Source organism: Ranitomeya imitator, chromosome 5 (assembly GCF_032444005.1).
Source record: "Ranitomeya imitator isolate aRanImi1 chromosome 5, aRanImi1.pri, whole genome shotgun sequence".
Classification (NCBI taxonomy): Eukaryota; Metazoa; Chordata; class Amphibia; order Anura; family Dendrobatidae; genus Ranitomeya; species Ranitomeya imitator.
The window spans coordinates 567161890-567181533 of NC_091286.1; the positions used below are offsets into that span (position 1 = coordinate 567161890).

At 45.2% G+C, this 19644-nt stretch overlaps 1 protein-coding gene across 5 annotated transcripts in view; it reads left to right on the plus strand.

Annotated features, from left to right (window-relative positions):
• GIGYF2 (GRB10 interacting GYF protein 2) overlaps nt 1–19644 on the plus strand; it is a 257367-nt gene that overhangs the window by 23842 nt on the left and 213881 nt on the right. For all 5 annotated transcript variants that reach the window (XM_069727759.1, XM_069727760.1, XM_069727756.1 and 2 more), the window contains exon 2: nt 15022–15103. In XM_069727759.1, the coding sequence (XP_069583860.1) occupies nt 15063–15103 (41 nt within the window). In that variant the 5' untranslated portion in view covers nt 15022–15062. The remainder of the gene's footprint in view (nt 1–15021; nt 15104–19644) is intronic.

Sequence of the window (19644 nt, forward strand, 5' to 3'; positions counted from 1 at the left end):
TTTACAGTAACATGTAAACCCTATGGAAACCGCAAACCGCTGTGCACATGTTGCGGGAAAAACCGCGCGGGAACGCAGCGGTTTAAAACCCGCAGCATGTCACTTCTTTGTGCAGAATCGCTGCGATTCTGCACCCATAGGAATACATTGAACCGCTTACTTCCCGCATGGGGCTGTGCCCATGTTGCGGGAAGTAAGCGGATAATGTGCGGTTCCTACCCGGGGTGGAGGAGAGGAGACTCTCCTCCAGGCCCTGGGAACCATATTTGGGGTTAAAAAATAAAAAATCATGTTATACTCACCCTCTGAAGTCTCAGCGCTGCACGCGGCCGTCCGGTCAGAGTTGCTGTGCGACCAGGACCTGCGGTGACGTCGCGGTCACATGACTGTGACGTCACGAAGGGTCCTTCTCGCACAGCATCTTTGGAACCGGACCGCCGGGTGCAGCGCCGAGGAGATCCGGACATCAGAGGGTGAGTATAACCAATTTTTATTATTTTTAACATTACTATTGATGCTGCATATTGCTGCATATGCAGCATCAATAGTATAGGCGGAAACCTGTATAGTTGTTTTGCCCTGCAGATTTATCAAATCCGCTGCGGGAGAACCCGCAGAAGGACAACGCAAAGTGTGAACATAGCCTTAATGTTCACACGTTGCAGTTTTGATGCCTTTTTTTGCTACTTTTTTAATGAAAATTGTAAGCTGCATTTTATAGTACAAGCAAAAGCTATGAGTAGTGTTGAGCGATACCTTCTGATATTTGAAAGTATCGGTATCGGATGGTATCGGCCGATGCCGGCAAAATATCGGATCTCACCGATACCAATGCAAGTCAATAGGACACAAATATCGGAATGTATCCTGGATGGTTCCCAGGGTCTGAAGGAGTCTCCTTCAGGCCCTGGGATCCATATTCATGTAAAAAATAAAGAATAAAAATAAAAAATATGGATATACTCACCCCTCCGAAGAACCCTGGCTGTCACTGCTGCAAGCGTCTGCCTCCGTCCTTAACCCCTTCCCAACATTTGACGCCACGTAGGCGTCATGAAAGTCGGTGCCAATCCGACCCATGACGCCTATGTGGCATCATGGAAAGATCGCGTCCCTGCAGGCCGGGTGAAAGGGTTAACTCCAATTTCACCCGATCTGCAGCGACAGGGGGAGTGGTAGTACAGCCCAGGGGGGGTGGCTTCACCCCCCGTAGCTATGATCGCTCTGATTGGCTGTTGAAAGTGAAACTGCCAATCAGAGCGATTTGTAATATTCCTATTAAAACTGGTGAAATATTACAATCCAGCCATGGCCGATGCTGCAATATCGGCCATGGCTGGAAACACTGGTCTGCCCCCCCACCGCCACCGATTTCCCCCCCCCCCCCCCCCAGTCCTCCAATCAGTCCTGTACACTGACCCGCTCCCCTCCGTCCTCCTGTCCACTACCCCGTGCTCCGATCCACCCCCCCCCCCGTGCTCCAATCCACCCCCCATGCTCCGATCCATCCCCCAGGCTCCGATCCACCCCCCCATACTCTGATCCACCCCCCCGTGCTGCCCCCCACCCCATCATACTTACCGAGCCTCCTGGGGTCCGTCCGTCTTCTCCATGGGCGCCACCATCTTCCAAAATGGCGGGCGAATGCGCAGTGCGCCTGCCGAATCTGCCGGCCGGCAGATTCGTTCCAATGTGCATTTTGATCACGGTGATAGGTTTTATCACAGTGATCAAAATAAAAAAAATAGTAAATGACCCCCCCCCCCTTTGTCACCCCCATAGGTAGGGACAATAATAAAATAAAGATTTTTTTTTTCTACTAAGGTTGGGGTTAGAACTAGGGTTAGGGTTTTGGTATGTGCACACGTAGTGCTAAACCGCTGCGGATTTACCGCTTTTTTTCTGCACATTTCACTGCGGTTTTACAACTGCGATTTTCTATTGGAGCAGTTGTAAAACCGCTGCGGAATCCGCAGAAAGAAGTGACATGCTGCGGAATGTAAACCGCTGCGTTTCCGTGCAGTTTTTCTGCAGCATGTGTATAGCGATTTTTGTTTCCCATAGGTTTACATTGAACTGTAAACTCATGGGAAACTGCTGCGGATCCGCAGCGTTTTCCGCAGCGTGTGCACATACCTTTAGAATTAGGCCATGTGCACACGGTGCGGATTTGGCTGCGGATCCGCAGCGGATTGGCCGCTGCGGATTCGCAGCAGTGTTCCATCAGGTTTACAGTACCATGTAAACCTATGGAAAACCAAATCCGCTGTGCCCATTGTGCGGAAAATACCGCGCGGAAACGCTGCGTTGTATTTTCCTCAGCATGTCAATTCTTTGTGCGGATTCCGCAGCGTTTTACACCTGTTCCTCAATAGGAATCCGCAGGTGAAATCCGCACAAAAAACACTGGAAATCCGCGGTAAATCCGCAGGTAAAACGCAGTGCCTTTTACCCGCGGATTTTTCAAAAATGGTGCTGAAAAATCTCACACGAATCCGCAACGTGGGCACATAGCCTTAGGGTTAGGGTTGGAGTTAGGGTTGTGATTAGGGTTATGGCTACAGTTGGGATTAGGGTTAGGGGTGTGTTGGGGTTAAGGTACCGTCACATTTAGCGACGCTGCAGCGATCTAGACAACGATCCCGATCACTGCAGCGTCGCTGTGTGGTCGCTGGAGAGCTATCACACAGACAGCTCTCCAGCGACCAACTATGCGAAGTCCCCTGGTAACCAGGGTAAACATCGGGTTACTAAGCGCAGGGCCGCGCTTAGTAACCCGATGTTTACCCTGGTTACCAGTGCTAATGTAAAAAAAAAAACCAAACACTACATACTTACATTCCGGTGTCTGTCCCCCGTCGCTGTGCTTTCCTGCACTGACTGTGAGCGCCGGCCGGCCGTAAAGCACAGCGGTGACGTCACCGCTGTAATATGCTTTACGGCTGGCCGGCGCTGACAGTGCAGGGAAGTAGAACGCCGAGGGATGCAACAGACACCGGAATGTAAGTATGAAGTGTTTTTTTTTTTTTTTACATTTACACTGGTAACCAGGGTAAACATCGGGTTACTAAACGCGGCCCTGCGCTTAGTAACCCGATGTTTACCCTGGTTACCAGTGAAGACATCGCTGAATCGGCGTCACACACGCCGATTCAGCGATGTCTGCGGGAGATCCAGCGACAAAATAAAGTTCTGGACTTTCTGCTCCGACCAACGATGGCACAGCAGGATCCTGATCGCTGCTGCCTGTCAAACTCAACGATATCGCTATCCAGGACGCTGCAACGTCATGGATCGCTAGCTATATCGTTCAGTGTGAATGTACCTTTAGTGTTGGAGGTAGAATTGAAGGGTTTCCACTGTTTAGGCACATCAGGGGTCTCCAAACGCAACATGGCGCCACCATTGATTCCAGCCAATCTTGCATTCAAAAGTCAAATGGTGCTCCCTCCATTCCAAGCCCTGACGTGCGCCCAAACAGTGGTTTACCCCCACATATGGGGTACCAGCATACTCAGGACAAACTGGGCAATAATTACTGGGGTCCAATTTCTCCTGTTACCCTTGTGAAAATAAAAAATTGCTTGCTAAAACATCATTTTTGAGGAAAGAAAAATGATTTTTTTGTTTTCACGGCTCTGCGTTGTAAACTTCTGTGAAGCACTTGGGGACTCAAAGTGCTCACCAGATATATAGATTAGTTCCTTTGGGGGGTCTAGTTTCCAAAATGGGGTCACTTGTGGGGGGTTTCTACTGTTTAGCCACATCAGGGGCTCTGCAAACGCAATGTGACGCCCGCAGAGCATTCCATCAAAGTCTGCATTTCAAAACGTCCCTACTTCACTTCCGAGCCCCGGCATGTGCCCAAACAGTGGTTTACCCCCACATATGGGGTATCAGCGTACTCCGGAGAAACTGGGCAACAACTTTTGGGGTCAAATTTCTCCTGTTACCCTTGGGAAAATAAAAAATTGCGGGCTAAAAAATCATTTTTGAGAAAATAATTTTTTATTTTATTTTCATGGCTCTGCGTTTTAAACTTCTGTGAAGCACTTGGGAGTTCAAAGTGCTCACCACACATCTAGATTAGTTCCTTTGGGGGTCTAGTTTCCAAAATGGTGTCATTTGTGGGGGATCTCCAATGTTTAGGCACACAGGGGCTCTCCAAACGTGACGGGTCCGCTAATGATTGGAGCTAATTTTCCATTTAAAAAGCCAAATGGCGCGCCTTCCCTTCCGAGCCCTGCGGTGCGCCCAAACAGTGGTTTACCCCCACATATGGGGTATCACCGTACTCATGACAAACTGGACAACAACATTTGGGGTCCAATTTCTCCTATTACCCTTGGCAAAATAGGAAATTCCAGGCTAAAATATAATTTTTGAGGAAAGAAAAATTATTTTTTATTTTCATGGCTTTGCGTTATAAACTTCTGTGAAGCACCTGAGGGTTTAAAGTGCTTACTAGGCATCTAGAAAAGTTCCTTGGGGGGTCCAGTTTCCAAAATGGGGTCACTTGTGGGGGAGCTCCAATGTTTAGGCACACAGGGGCTCTCCAAACGCGACATGGTGTCCGCTAGCGATGGAGATAATTTTTCATTCAAAAAGTCAAATGTCGCTCCTTCCCTTCCGAGTCTTACCATGTGCCCAAACAGTGGTTTACCCCCACATGTGAGGTATCGGTGTACTCAGGAGAAATTGCCCAACAAATTTTAGGATCCATTTTATCCTGTTGCCCATGTGAAAATGAAAAAATTGAGGCTAAAAGAATTTTTTTGTGAAAAAAAAGTATTTTCATTTTTACGGATCAATTTGTGAAGCACCTGGGGGTTTAAAGTGCTCACTATGCATCTAGATAAGTTCCTTGGGGCGTCTAGTTTCCAAAATGGGGTCACTTGTGGGGGAGCTCCAATGTTTAGGCACACAGGGGCTCTCCAAACGCGACATGGTGTCCGCTAAAGAGTGGAGCCAATTTTTCATTCAAAAAGTCAAATGGCGCTCCTTCCCTTCCAAGCCCTGCCGTGCGCCCAAACAGTGGTTTACCCCCACATATGAGGTATCGGCGTATTCAGGAGAAATTGGACAACAACTTTCGTGGTTCAGTTTCTCCTTTTACCATTGGGAAAATAAAAAAATTGTTGCTAAAAGATCATTTTGGGGACTAAAAAGTTAAATGTTCATTTTTTCCTTCCATGTTGCTTCTGCTGCTGTGAAGCACCTGAAGGGTTAATAAACTTCTTGAATATGGTTTTGATCATCTTGAGGGGTGCAGTTTTTAGAATGGTGTCACTTTTGGGTATTTTCAGCCATATAGACCCCTCAAACTGACTTCAAATGTGAGGTGGTCCCTAAAAAAAATGGTTTTGTAAATTTCGTTGTAAAAATGAGAAATCGCTGGTCAAATTTTAACCCTTATAACTTCCTAGCAAAAATAAATTTTGTTTCCAAAATTGTGCTGATGTAAAGTAAACATGTGGGAAATGTTATTTATTAACTATTTTGTGTCACATAACTCTCTGGTTTAACAGAATAAAAATTCAAAATGTGAAAATTGCGAAATTTTCAAAATTTTCGCCAAATTTCCGTTTTTATCACAAATAAACGCAGAATTTATTGACCTAAATTTACCACTAACATGAAGCCCAATATGTCACGAAAAAAACAATCTCAGAACCGCTAGGATCCGTGGAAGCGTTCCTGAGTTATTACCTCATAAAGGGACACTGGTCAGAATTGCAAAAAACGGCAAGGTCTTTAAGGTCAAAATAGGCTGGGTCATGAAGGGGTTAAGAATGCTGTGAGTGAAGGACCTTCGATGACGTCGCGATCAGGTGACCGGTCACCTGACCGCTCACGTGACCGCTCACCTGACCGCGACGTCATCGAAGGTCCTTCACTCTCTGTATTCTCAGGAACGGAGGCGGACGCTCGCAGTAGTGACAGTCAGGGTTCGCCGGAGGGGTGAGTATATCCATATTTTTTATTTTTATTCTTTATTTTTTACATGAATATGGATCCCAGGGCCTGAAGGAGAGTTTCCTCTCCTCCAGACCCTGGGAACCATAAGCACCGCACACGCCGAAGATGACTGGGAACTTCCGATTCCGATTTCCGATATCACAAAAATATCGGAACTCGGTATTGGAATTCCGATACAACAAATATCGGCCGATACCCGATACTTGCAGTATCGGAATGCTCAACACTAGCTATGAGATTCCAGAATCTCATTAAGGGTATGTGCACACGTTGCGGATTTGCCTCTGGAATTTTTTGTGCGGATTCTGCATCTCTTGGCAGAAAACACAGGTGCGGATTTGATGCGTTTTTTGTGCGGATTTACTGGGGATTTTGAGTGGATTTCATGCTTTTTTACCCCTGCAGATTTCTATAATGGAATGGGTACAAAAACCCTGCAGATCAGCACAAATAATTGACATGCTGCTACTTTTAATCCGCAGAGTTTTCCGTGCAGAGTTTTCCGCACCATTAGCACATATTGATTTATATTGTACTGTAAATCACATGCGGATCTGCAGCGTTTCTGCGCGGAAAAAGACCTGCAGTAAATCCGCAACGTGTGCACATAGCTTAACACAGCTTTTTTCTCCTGACTGAAAACTGCAGCATTTTTTTCACCCATAGAAAGTTATGAGTAAGTGCCAAAAACGCAGCAAAAAAAAAAAAAATGCATGTATCCGGTTTTGCTTCAAAAACCGTGAAGTTGCATCATGATTTCTTGGGCGACACTATCTTTAAAATGCAGCAAAAATGCAGCATCTGAACATAGCCTGATTCCGACTGAATTCAAAGTTGTGCATATCCTGAATACTGCACCTGCAGAGGATTGTGGGCCAATAGGGAGCCCCATGTGCAAGTCCATTGGAAAAAAGTGACATGAAAGTCTTTTTTACCAGTATTATTACTAATACTTAAAAGGAAAGTCCCAGAATCCAAAGTTACCCCCTACTCGAAGTATAAAGAATAGCTTGCTCTTTATGGGACATCTATCCTATGATTCTAAGAATGTGGCTGTGGACCTTTAGCATAGGGAGCACTCTGCAGAGCCCATCTTGACATCTCATACTCCGCCTCCACTCCTTTCATTGTCTGTGAATTGTCGGAAGTTTTTGAGTACAGCTCTCGACTTTCTTTGACAGTCCCATAGACCATGAATGGAGCAGGGTATGTGCCCCACTTGTTCCATTGAAAATGTTGCTCTGCATCTTTTTGTGGGCGATTCGTGCAAAGGCGTTAACATGCACCTTTTTTTGAAGAACAATTTAGGTGGCAAATATTTATAACTTATAAAATAGCCATATTTACTCAGGGCTTGGACTCTATAGTGTGTATGGCAGTAAAAAGTTAACCGAGTGTCTGTCGACATGGGACCATTGGCGGATGTTCATCTAAATCCCGTTTGTGGAGGGAGGGTGTTAAGCGTAATTCCTGAATGCACTGCAGAGATGGCTCTTAGCCAATATTCAGAATGATGTTATTTGCAGAAAATTTACACTGCTGATAACACTGATTTGTTGTTCTAGCATAAAACATTAGATCATCTAATGAACAGGCTTGTTTACATGGTCAGATAATTGCAAATGTATGCTGGTGTAGATGTAAAAAGAGCCTACTGTATGCAGAAATGCGGGGGAAAAAAGCGAGGAGCAGAGTGAGAAAACAAGCAGAGTCAGAGCCAGGCCAATGTGTGCTGATGCGAGTTACTGCTTTAGTACTTCCCACAGTTGGATTCACAGCTACAATTCTCAGGGAACTGAAAATTAGAGCGTCTACAAAAGGGGAAACTGGTGAAAATGCCGTAGATCAGCCTTGAAATGGCCAGATATAGTGCTATAAAAGTGGGATCACAAATTTTATTCTTTCTTTGAGGTACCGTATATACTCAAGTATAAGCCGACCCGAGTATAAGCCGACCCCCCCCCCCCCCCCCCCTAACTTTGCAACAAAAATGGAAAATGCAGCAGCTACGGGTAAATGTTAAAAATAAAAATAGATACCAATAAAAGTAAAATTAATTGAGACATCAGTAGGTTGTGTTTTTGAATATCCATATTGAATCAAGAGCCCCATATAATGCTCCATACAGTTCATTATGGCCCCATAAGTTGCTCCATACAAAATAGGCCCCATATAATGCTCCATACAGTTGATTATGGCCCATAAGATGCTTCATATACAAATATACCCCATATAATGCTACATTCAGTTCTTTATGGCCCCATAAATGTCCCATATAATGCTCCATGCAGTTCTTGATGGCCCCATAGATGTCCATATAATGCTCCATGCAGTTATGGCCCCATAGATACCCCATATAATGCTCCATGCAGTTATGGCCCCATATAATGCTCCATGCAGTTATGGCCCCATAGATGCCCCATATAATGCTCCATGCAGTTATGGCCCAGTAGATGCCCCATATAATGCTCCATGCAGTTATGGCCCCATAGATACCCCATATAATGCTCCATGCAGTTATGGCCCCATATAATGCTCCATGCAGTTATGGCCCCATAGATGCCCCATATAATGCTCCATGCAGTTATGGCCCAGTAGATGCCCCATATAATGCTCCATGCAGTTATGGCCCCATAGATGCCCCATATAATGCTCCATGCAGTTCTTTATGGCTCCATATAGCATTGCGCCACATGTAATGCTGCTGCACTAAAAAAAAAAAAAATGACATACTCGCCTCTCGTCGCTGCCTGCTGCTCCTCAGCATCCCGTCTCTCCGCACTGACTGTTCAGGCAGAGGGCGCCGCGCACACTAATACGTCATCGTGCCCTCTGACCTGAACAGTCACAGCAAGAGGACGCGGAAGATGAGGCGGCGATGGAACGCGGAAAGGTGAATATGACATACTCACCTGCTCCCAGCCCTCCTGACGCCGTCCCTGCATGTCCCACGTCTCCGTGAGCGGCAGCTTCTTCCTGTAGTGAGCGGTCACATGGTACCGCTCATTACAGTAATGAATATGCGGCTCCACCCCTATGGGAGTGGAGTCCATATTCATAACTTTAATGAGCAGTACCAGTGACCGCTGAACAGGGGAAGAAGCTGCCGCTCCCGGAGACCGTGGGACATGCGGGGACCGCGTCAGGAGGGCTGGGAGCAGGTAAGTATTTGACAGGCGTCAAAATTTTCAAAATTTTGGCCTAATTTCCATTTTTTTCATAAATAAACGCAAGTCATATTGAAGAAATGTTACATCTAATTTGAAGTACAATATGTCACAAGAAAACAGTGTCCGAATCGGTGGGATCCATAGAAGCGTTCCAGAGCTATAACCTCATAAAGTGACAGTGGTCAGAGTTGTAAAAATTGGCCCGGTCACTAAGGGGTTATGAGCCGCTGATGACTTTGTACAAACTAATGGCGGACATCATATTCATATTCTATATCCATGTACTATCCCAGCTCTGGCTGAATGTTAGCCATCTGAAAATTTATGGACAAATCTTACCTGCAAATGTCATAATGAAATAATTTTTACCCCCCACAAAGAATAGATAGTTGTGGTTTGCCTTTAGAAGGAGGATACCTGGGTTGGAAAACTATTTACAAAATGTCTTTTTAGGCCATTGTGGATGAATGGAGGAAGCCTGCTGATGTGAATGCAATGCCATGCTGCTCTTGGCTGCTAACAGCTGGGCCACCTCTGTCATCTAGGCCACCGGCCGTCCTGTTCAGGGTCATTGCTCCATACTGTTCAACAGCGACTAAATACAATGCACACAACATAAAAATAAGAAAGCGTTACTCTGCCGTGTACGTGTCTCGTCTTCCTCAGTTCTTGCATAACAGGTCCGCCCTGAACAGACGAGCCTCGGTGACTGAGATACAAAGCCAACAATTGTTTCCTTGATAATAAGTCATGTATATCTCACCCAGGGAATTAATGTACGGTAGTCTGTTTGTTCTTGCACTGCCTCCGATATACGTTTACCATAGAAGAGAATATTCTAGTGTTAGTGAAATCAGGACCTGCTCCTGGCCCTCACCGCTCTGTGTGATGTCCGGTGCTGACCAGAGAAGCCTCGGCGGTGGAGACGCTGGCCAGATGAGGGAAACCATAAGAATGGTCATCCGGGCGCATCTTCACAGCAATGCAACCATCACCTCATCCTCCATCAGGAAGCTTCTCTCTTTGTGCCAGGTTGGGTGGGTGCCCATTGTAGGCTACTCTGGTAATAGATCAGTTGTTACAAGGACATTGCAGAGGATAACCTGTGACATCCTAACATTACTTAAAGGGAATCTGTTAGTAAGGACAACCTCCTCCAGGCCACATGTATACAGCTCTGTGAAATGTAAACCCACTATTCTATCTTCTGTTTATTGATTAATTCCCCAATAAATTAGCAATTGCATTCATATGCAAATTAGGTATTAAATGCTCTGGGCATGACAGAGGGATGAAAGAGAATCTGTCACCAGATTTTTGGCACCTAATCTGAGAGCAGCATAATGTTGAGACGGAGACCCTGATTCCAGTGATGTCACTTATTGGGCTGTAGTTTTCTTAAAATCAGTTTTATCAGCAAGAGATTACCACTAGACGACTAGTAATCCTGCTGCCATGTAGTCCTCCATATTAAGGAGCTCTGTATAATCTCGCCCCCACCATGGATTGGCTTCTTTCTACCTTAACACAGCGTATACAGAAAGCTGCCAATCAGTGGTGTGTGCGAGGTTATACACAGCTCAGCATTCAGAGAACTGCTAGATCTGCAGCAGATTAAATGGTGATTTTATCAAAATTGCAACAATTAGCCCAGTAGGTGATACCTTGCTGGAATCAGGGTCTCTGCCCCTACATCATGCTGACAGATTCTCTTTAAAGTGTGTCTGCCTCACAACAGTGTTTCAGCATCAACCTCTTTAGCTTGATTGATGGTTCGCTGGCCTGTGTGTCAGGAGACAGGCGAGGAAATCTGCCAGTGAGCTGTCAATCAGGCTAATGCAGGCCGTACTGGCTGGGTGAGGGAGGTGCATCCTGGGGAGGCAGCGGCCTGGCCAGTGCTCTCACTCTCAGCACTCTATGCCTTATTTGCATATTAAAATTCTAATTACCGTGGAAAGGAGCAACAGAATAGAGTTAGAATATAAGTTGTCAATGGATTTGCACAGGGACCTGCATGCCGATATATATGATTTGGGGGTGGGATGATGTTACTGGTAAGCTTAAAAGGGCTGCCCAGTTTGGACCAGTTTAATCCCCTGTGGTGTAATTGGATCTGTGCTGCCTGTGATTGGGAGTCATTGGTGGGATGACGTACTCATAATGATGGGACCCTTACTGAGAGCATTTTAAGACTTGTTACAAGTGGTTTATCGACACGAATTAATTCTCCAGCGTTGGACACTGCAGCCCGTTTGTTCTGTAGATTGAGGTGGTGAAGAGGAACAGAGAATATTGCTGTTCCTGCTTCTATAGCGGATATGCTGTGATTCGGGTAACGCTCCGCAGCTCACTGTCTGTTTTGCATGTTCCTTTGTGTACTACAATGGCACAGTTTATGGGGGGAGACGAGTGTTTGTCCTGCAAATGCCAGCAAAGTGAAGAGTTCTCTGTAGGGTGCTGGAGCATCCTGGCAGCGGGGTGACTAGTGAGGACCATGGAGGAACATGCCAGCTCCAGGCCAAGTCCTGCGAATGAAGCACTGACATGTTAGTCATGCCAAACGGCTACTATCCTCTGATTAGAAACTCTCTTGGTGCATGGAAGCCCCTGGATCTCTTCATATTGTCTGTATATATGATAGGGTGCTGGAAACCATAAAAGCTAAAGTGACAGGCAGTGTACATGCAGTATTTATTTATTTATTTATTTTTTTTTACAAACTCTTTCTGCAGCCAAAACCTGCTCTCTTGGCAGTAAAAAAAAATGCTACTTTCAAAACCAGGCTTTGTTGCTTTTTTTGGCGATGTTTTTGTGTGCTGAGTAATTGTGTGATATATTGCAAGTACATGTTTAATAAAGTTAATTTTATTTACCAGAAACACCGTAAAACCTGCAAGTGCTGCATTTTTCTTTGCTTTCTGTGAGTGAAAAAAATTTTACAGCCGCAGATTTCAAAACGCAGTTCTCAAGTTCAGTCAAGAAAAGGTGTGTGCATGAGAATGATGGGATCCGTATGCTGTGTAGTGACTGTCGGGGTATGCTGTGTAGTGACTGTCGGGGTATGCAGTGTAGTGACTGTCGGGGTATGCAGTGTAGTGACTGTCGGGGTATGCTGTGTAGTGACTGTCGGGGTATGCTGTGTAGTGACTGTCGGGGTATGCTGTGTAGTGACTGTCGGGGTATGCTGTGTAGTGACTGTCGGGGTATGCTGTGTAGTGACTGTCGGGGTATGCTGTGTAGTGACTGTCGGGGTATGCTGTGTAGTGACTGTCGGGGTATGCTGTGTAGTGACTGTCGGGGTATGCTGTGTAGTGACTGTCGGGGTATGCTGTGTAGTGACTGTCGGGGTATGCTGTGTAGTGACTGTCGGGGTATGCTGTGTAGTGACTGTCGGGGTATGCTGTGTAGTGACTGTCGGGGTATGCTGTGTAGTGACTGTCCGGGCATCCTGGAGACCGTAGTATACCCTAGCTGTCGCAGGGTGCTGGCACTTTACCTATAGTAATCTCAGCTACATTAGTTGTAACTCATTATTTGCGACTATTACCGTAATCACTTTCCAGTCTGAACACTGTCCTTGTGTGAGTCAGTGTTACCGTACATGTCTCAGCTATGGACCTACATCACTTATAGGTTTTATGAAATATTCTGGTTTTCCGGTGTGTCCATAATAAACGATGGTCAACTGTGATTTCTAGATTGGTTGTCCAGAGCAAATAATCCTGTTCTCCTCCGTCCAGCACCACGTGTTCTGCAGCATTGTACCCATCTGAGGTGCATACATGTGCTAACGAGAGCGTACCCCACCACATACATGTCACGTGCAGAAATTAGTTATACAGTCGGGAGATTTGTCCATATACCTTACTTCTTGCTGTATTAATAAATTGCTACTATGCTTTTTCTTACTTTCTTGCATCCAGTAACATGGGTCTGCTGTATGTCCAGCCTGTACCTCGGGGTCAGAGTCTTTAGGGTATGTGCACATATTAAAGGGAACCTGTCACCCCGTTTTTGAAAGATGAGATATAAATAGTGTGAAATAGGGGCAGAGCTGGGCTTTACATTAGTGTCCTTTTGGTGCCTTTATTCCCCCGGGATGCTGCTGAAATACCTTTGTGAAGTGTCCGTTTTGTCCTGTCAGTCAAGTTGGTCAGGTCGAATGGGCGTTGTAAAATAGCGGTTCCTCCCCCTGATTCTCGGCTTGTCTTTCGTAAACGCGATCTGTGAACAGCACAGATCGCGCTTTTTCTTAGCGCCTGCGCAGTGAATTTGCCTCCGGCGCCTGCGCATTATGTTTTGCCCATCTGTGGGCAAAGCATAATTGACATCATTGCGCATGCGCGGGCCTTCACTTTAGCCGGGGTGCCCCGGAAGTTGTCATATCGGCAAAGTGTTATTCTGGATGCCGTATCTCATCCCACACTGCGAGCGTAAGTTTTGTGCCAAGATCGCTCGCCTGCCTTACGCTCGCAGTGTGGGATGAGATATGGCATCCAGAATAACACTTTGCCGATATGACAACTTCCGGGGCACCCCGGCTAAAGTGAAGGCCCGCGCATGCGCAATGATGTCAATTATGCTTTGCCCACAGATGGGCAAAACATAATGCGCAGGCGCCGGAGGCAAATTCACTGCGCAAGCGCTAAACATAACGCCAACGGCGGAACTAAACTTCGCAGGGAATCGCATGAGGTGGGGGAGGAACCGCTATTTTACAACGCCCATTCGACCTGACCAACTTGACTGACAGGACAAAACGGACACTTCACAAAGGTATTTCAGCAGCATCCCGGGGGAATAAAGGCACCAAAAGGACACTAATGTAAAGCCCAGCTCTGCCCCTATTTCACACTATTTATATCTCATCTTTCAAAAACGGGGTGACAGGTTCCCTTTAAGTGTTTGGTGCAGAAATTTCTGCACCTCTTAGCAGGGAAAATGCAACTTTTTTCTGCCTTTTTTTTTTTTTTTTTTTTTAAACTTGCGTTATTTTTGCACATTTTTCCCCACTTGTTAGTATGGGGGAAATCTGCAGCAAAAACGCTGAAAAAAAAAATCGAAATGTTTCAGCTCTATATCTGAAAGTGACAAATAAGTAACTTGTGCGTGAGACTTCAGGATTCCCATTCACTTTGCTGCCATCAGGACAAATCTGCACTAAAGAAATGCAGCAAAAAAGCAACTTGTGCCTAAAGGAAGAAAAAAAGGAACATTCTCCCCATTGGTAAATGTTTCTCACTTACCCAGAGTTCATTGTGCTGCAGTGAAGCGTGTATTAACTGGACGCCGGTGACTAATAGAGCGGACATCACACTTTTCCCATCAATCCCCGACTACTTATGATTTCTACATCTTTCCAGGCAATTTGTGGTTGTCTGAGTTAATGTTAAAATGCCAATGAATCAGACATGTGCCATAATGGGATCTGCCATCAGATGCGTGCTGACCGGACCACATGCAGCATTAGTAAGGCATCATGGTCCTCCCTCCTTATGTACTCGTGTGCCTTGTTATCTGCTCATGTTTAATGTATTTGTCTATATTTGCCCCGTATTCACATGTAAAGCGCCATGGAATAAATGGCGCTATAAAAATGTATAATAATAATAATAATAATGTATGTTTTATTCTGGACGGGGGACTGTGTCTAACCTTAGGCCGGTCCCAGGCCGGCTTCTCCCAGCCATGAAGCACACAGTCCCCTGCCGGTTTATCACAGTATGTTTTCCCTGAGACTCCTATATGGCTGCAATTGTACAGCATGAAGCTGGTGACCGAGTTCTTTTCAGTCTTTTGTGTGACTGTAACATCACTGTATGGTTAGTGTTGGAAAATGACAGATTTCTCATCAAACACTTTCATTTTTCAGATTTTCATTCTCTTGTATAAACAAAGGAAACAGGAAGCATTATGACAGCCGAGACTCAGACCCTGAATTTTGGTCCTGAGTGGTGAGTACTATTTTACTAGATAATAAACATTCTATTGGAAAGATTTTTTTCCTCTGACATTTTAGGATTCTTTCTTTATTAAAAAAAAAAGCTGCAGGTTAATTGCATTTACTCTGTAAGAAAAATAGTGTTTAGACCACACATGGCTGAATACTGCTCCCCGGCATATTGATTGATGGCCTTCTCTCCAGCACGTCCATCGCAGACTGTCAATCAATGTGCTGCAGAGTGATTACAGCACACTCACACTATAGCGAGCAGTGACTCCTGCACCGCCCCTATGGCTGGATGTGATCAGCTGTATATCTACAGGTAAATGGCATCTCTGGTCCTGACTGGTGGCCTTTAATGACTGCCATCTTTAACCCCTTCATGACCCAGCCTATTTTGACCTTAAAGACCTTGCCGTTTTTTGCAATTCTGACCAGGGTCCCTTTATGAGGTAATAACTCAGGAACGCTTCAACGGATCCTAGCGGTTCTGAGATTGTTTTTTCGTGACATATTGGGCTTCATGTTAGTGGTAAATTTAGGTCAATAAATTCTGCGTTTATTTGTGATAAAAACGGAAATTTGGCTAAAATTTTGAAAATTTCGCAATTTTCACATTTTGAATTTTTATTCTGTTAAACCAGAGCGTTTTGTGACACAAAATAGTTAATAAATAACATTTCCCACATGTCTACTTTACATCAGCACAATTTTGGAAACAAAATTTTTTTTTTGCTAGGAAGTTATAAGGGTTAAAATTTGACCAGCGATTTCTCATTTTTACAACGAAATTTACAAAACCATTTTTTTTAGGGACCACCTCACATTTGAAGTCAGTTTGAGGGGTCTATATGGCTGAAAATACCCAAAAGTGACACCATTCTAAAAACTGCACCCCTCAAGGTACTCAAAACCACATTCAAGAAGTTTATTAACCCTTCAGGTGCTTCACAGCAGCAGAAGCAACATGGAAGGAAAAAATGAACATTTAACTTTTTAGTCCCCAAAATGATCTTTTAGCAACAATTTTTTTATTTTCCCAATGGTAAAAGGAGAAACTGAACCACGAAAGTTGTTGTCCAATTTGTCCTGAGTACACTGATACCTCATATGTAGGGGTAAACCACTGTATGGGCGCACGGCAGGGCTTGGAAGGGAAGGAGCGCCATTTGACTTTTTGAATGAAAAATTGGCTCCACTCTTTAGCGGACACCATGTCACGTTTGGAGAGCCCCCGTGTGCCTAAAATTGGAGCTCCCCCACAAGTGACCCCATTTTGGAAACTAGACGCCCCAAGGAACTTATCTAGATGCATAGTGAGCACTTTGAACCCCCAGGTGCTTCACAAATTGATCCGTAAAAATGAAAAAGTACTTTTTTTTCACAAAAAAATTCTTTTAGCCTCAATTTTTTCATTTTCACATGGGCAACAGGATAAAATGGATCCTAAAATTTGTTGGGCAATTTCTCCTGAGTACACCAATACCTCACATGTGGGGGTAAACCACTGTTTGGGCGCAGGGCTTGGAAGGGAAGGAGCGCCATTTGACTTTTTGAATGAAAAATTGGCTCCACTCTTTAGCGGACACCATGTCACGTTTGGAGAGCCCCCGTGTGCCTAAAAATTGGAGCTCCCCCACAAGTGACCCCATTTTGGAAACTAGACGCCCCAAGGAACTTATCTAGATGCATAGTGAGCACTTTGAACCCCCAGGTGCTTCACAAATTGATCTGTAAAAAATGAAAAAGTACTTTTTTTTCACAAAAAAATTCTTTTCGCCTCAATTTTTTCATTTTCACATGGGCAATAGGATAAAATGGATCATAAAATTTGTTGGGCAATTTCTCCCGAGTACGCCGATACCTCATATGTGGGGGTAAACCACTGTTTGGGCACACGGCAGGGCTCGGAAGGGAAGGCGCGCCATTTGACTTTTTGAATGGAAAATTAGCTCCAATTGTTAGCGGACACCATGTCGCGTTTGGAGAGCCCCTGTGTGCCTAAACATTGGAGCTCCCCCACAAGTGACCCCATTTTGGAAACTAGACCCCCCAAGGAACTTATCTAGATGCATATTGAGCACTTTAAACCCCCAGGTGCTTCACAGAAGTTTATAACGCAGAGCCATGAAAATAAAAAATAATTTTTCTTTCCTCAAAAATGATTTTTTAGCCTGGAATTTCCTATTTTGCCAAGGGTAATTGTTATGATAAGGTAATTCAGTACCACAATGGACATAGAAGTCAGAGCACATACAGTGACCTGACAATAACCCAAAAACATAGAACGAGCTCTGAGACGTGGGAACTCTGCTGACCGCAATCCTTAATCCTCTCCAACCACACTAGAGGCAGCCGTGGATTGCGCCTAACGCTCCCTATGCAACTCGGCACAGCCTGAGAAACTAGCTAGCCTGAAGATAGAAAATAAGCCTACCTTGCCTCAGAGAAATACCCCAAAGGAAAAGGCAGCCCCCACATATAATGACTGTGAGTTAAGATGAAAAGACAAACGTAGAGATGAAATAGATTTAGCAAAGTGAGGCCCGACTTTCTGAACAGAGCGAGGATAGGAAAGGTAACTTTGCGGTCAACACAAAACCCTACAAAAAACCACGCAAAGGGGCAAAAAGACCCTCCGTACCGAACTAACGGCACGGAGGTACACCCTCTGCGTCCCAGAGCTTCCAGCAAGCAAGAAAAAACAAATAAGCAAGCTGGACAGAAAAAACAGCAAACAAAATAGCAAAAGCGGAACTTAGCTATGCAGAGCAGCAGGCCACAGGAACGATCCAGGAGGAAACAGGTCCAATACTAGAACATTGACTGGAGGCCAGGATCAAAGCACTAGGTGGAGTTAAATAGAGCAGCACCCAACGACTTCACCACATCACCTGAGGAAGGAAACTCAGAAGCCGCAGTACCACTCTCCTCCACCAATGGAAGCTCACAGAGAGAATCAGCCGAAGTACCACTTGTGACCACAGGAGGGAGCTCTGCCACAGAATTCACAACAGGTAATAGGAGAAATTGGACCCCAAATGTTCTTGTCCAGTTTGTCCTGAGTATGCTGATACCCCATATGTGGGGGTAAACCACTGTTTAGGCGCACGGCAGGGCTCGGAAGGGAAGGCACGCCATTTGGCTTTTTAAATGGAAAATTAGCTCCAATCATTAGCGGACACCATGTCACGTTTGGAGAGCCCCTGTATGCCTAAACATTGGAGATCCCCCACAAATGACCCCATTTTGGAAACTAGACCCCGAAAGGAACTTATCTAGATGTGTGGTAAGGACTTTGAACCCCCAAGTGCTTCACAGAAGTTTATAACGCAGAGCCATGAAAAAAAAAAATAAAAAATTATTTTCTCAAAAATGATATTTTAGCCTGCAGTTTTTTATTTTCCTAAGGGTGACAGGAGAAATTGGACCCCAAAAGTTGTTGTCCAGTTTCTCCTGAGTACGCTGATACCCCATATGTGGGGGTAAACCACTGTTTGGGCACACGTCGGGGCTCAGAAGGGAAGTAGTGACTTTTGAAATGCAGACTTTGATGGAATGGTCTGCGGGTGTCACATTGCGTTTGCAGAGCCCCTGGTGTGCCTAAACAGTAGAAACCCCCCACAAGTGACCCCATTTTAGAAACTAGACCCCCCAAGGAACTTATCTAGATGTGTGTTGAGCACTTTGAACCCCCAAGTGCTTCACAGACGTTTACAACGCAGAGCCGTGAAAATAAAAAAATCATTTTTCTTTCCTCAAAAATGATGTTTTAGCAAGCATTTTTTTATTTTCACAAGGGTAACAGGAGAAATTGGACCCCAGTAATTGTTGCGCAGTTTGTCCTGAGTATGCTGGTACCCCATATGTGGGGGTAAACCACTGTTTGGGCACACGTCGGGGCTCGGAATTGAGGGAGAACCATTTAACTTTTTGAATACGAGATTGGCTGGAATCAATGGTGGCGCCATGTTGCGTTTGGAGACCCCTGATGTGCCTAAACAGTGGAAACCCCTCAATTCTACCTCCAACACTAACCCCCCCCCACACCCCTAACCCTAATCCCAACTGTAGCCATAACCCTAATCACAACCCTAACCCCAACCCTAACCCTAAGGCTATGTGCCCACGTTGCGGATTCGTTTGAGATTTTTCAGCATCATTTTTGAAAAATCCGCGGGTAAAAGGCACTGCGTTTTACCTGCGGATTTTCCACGGATTTCCAGTGTTTTTTTGTGCGGATTTCATCTGCGGATTCCGCACGGTATTTTCCGCACCATGGGCACAGCGGATTTGGTTTTCCATGGTACTGTAAACCTGATGGAACACTGCTGCGAATCCGCAGCGGCCAATCCGCTGCGGATCCGCAGCCAAATCCGCACCGTGTGCACATGGCCTAATTCTAAAGGTATGTGCACACGCTGCGGAAAACGCTGCGGATCTGCATCAGTTTCCCATGAGTTTACAGTTCAATGTAAACCTATGGGAAACAAAAATCGCTGTACACATGCTGCAGAAAAACTGCACGGAAACGCAGCGGTTTACATTCCG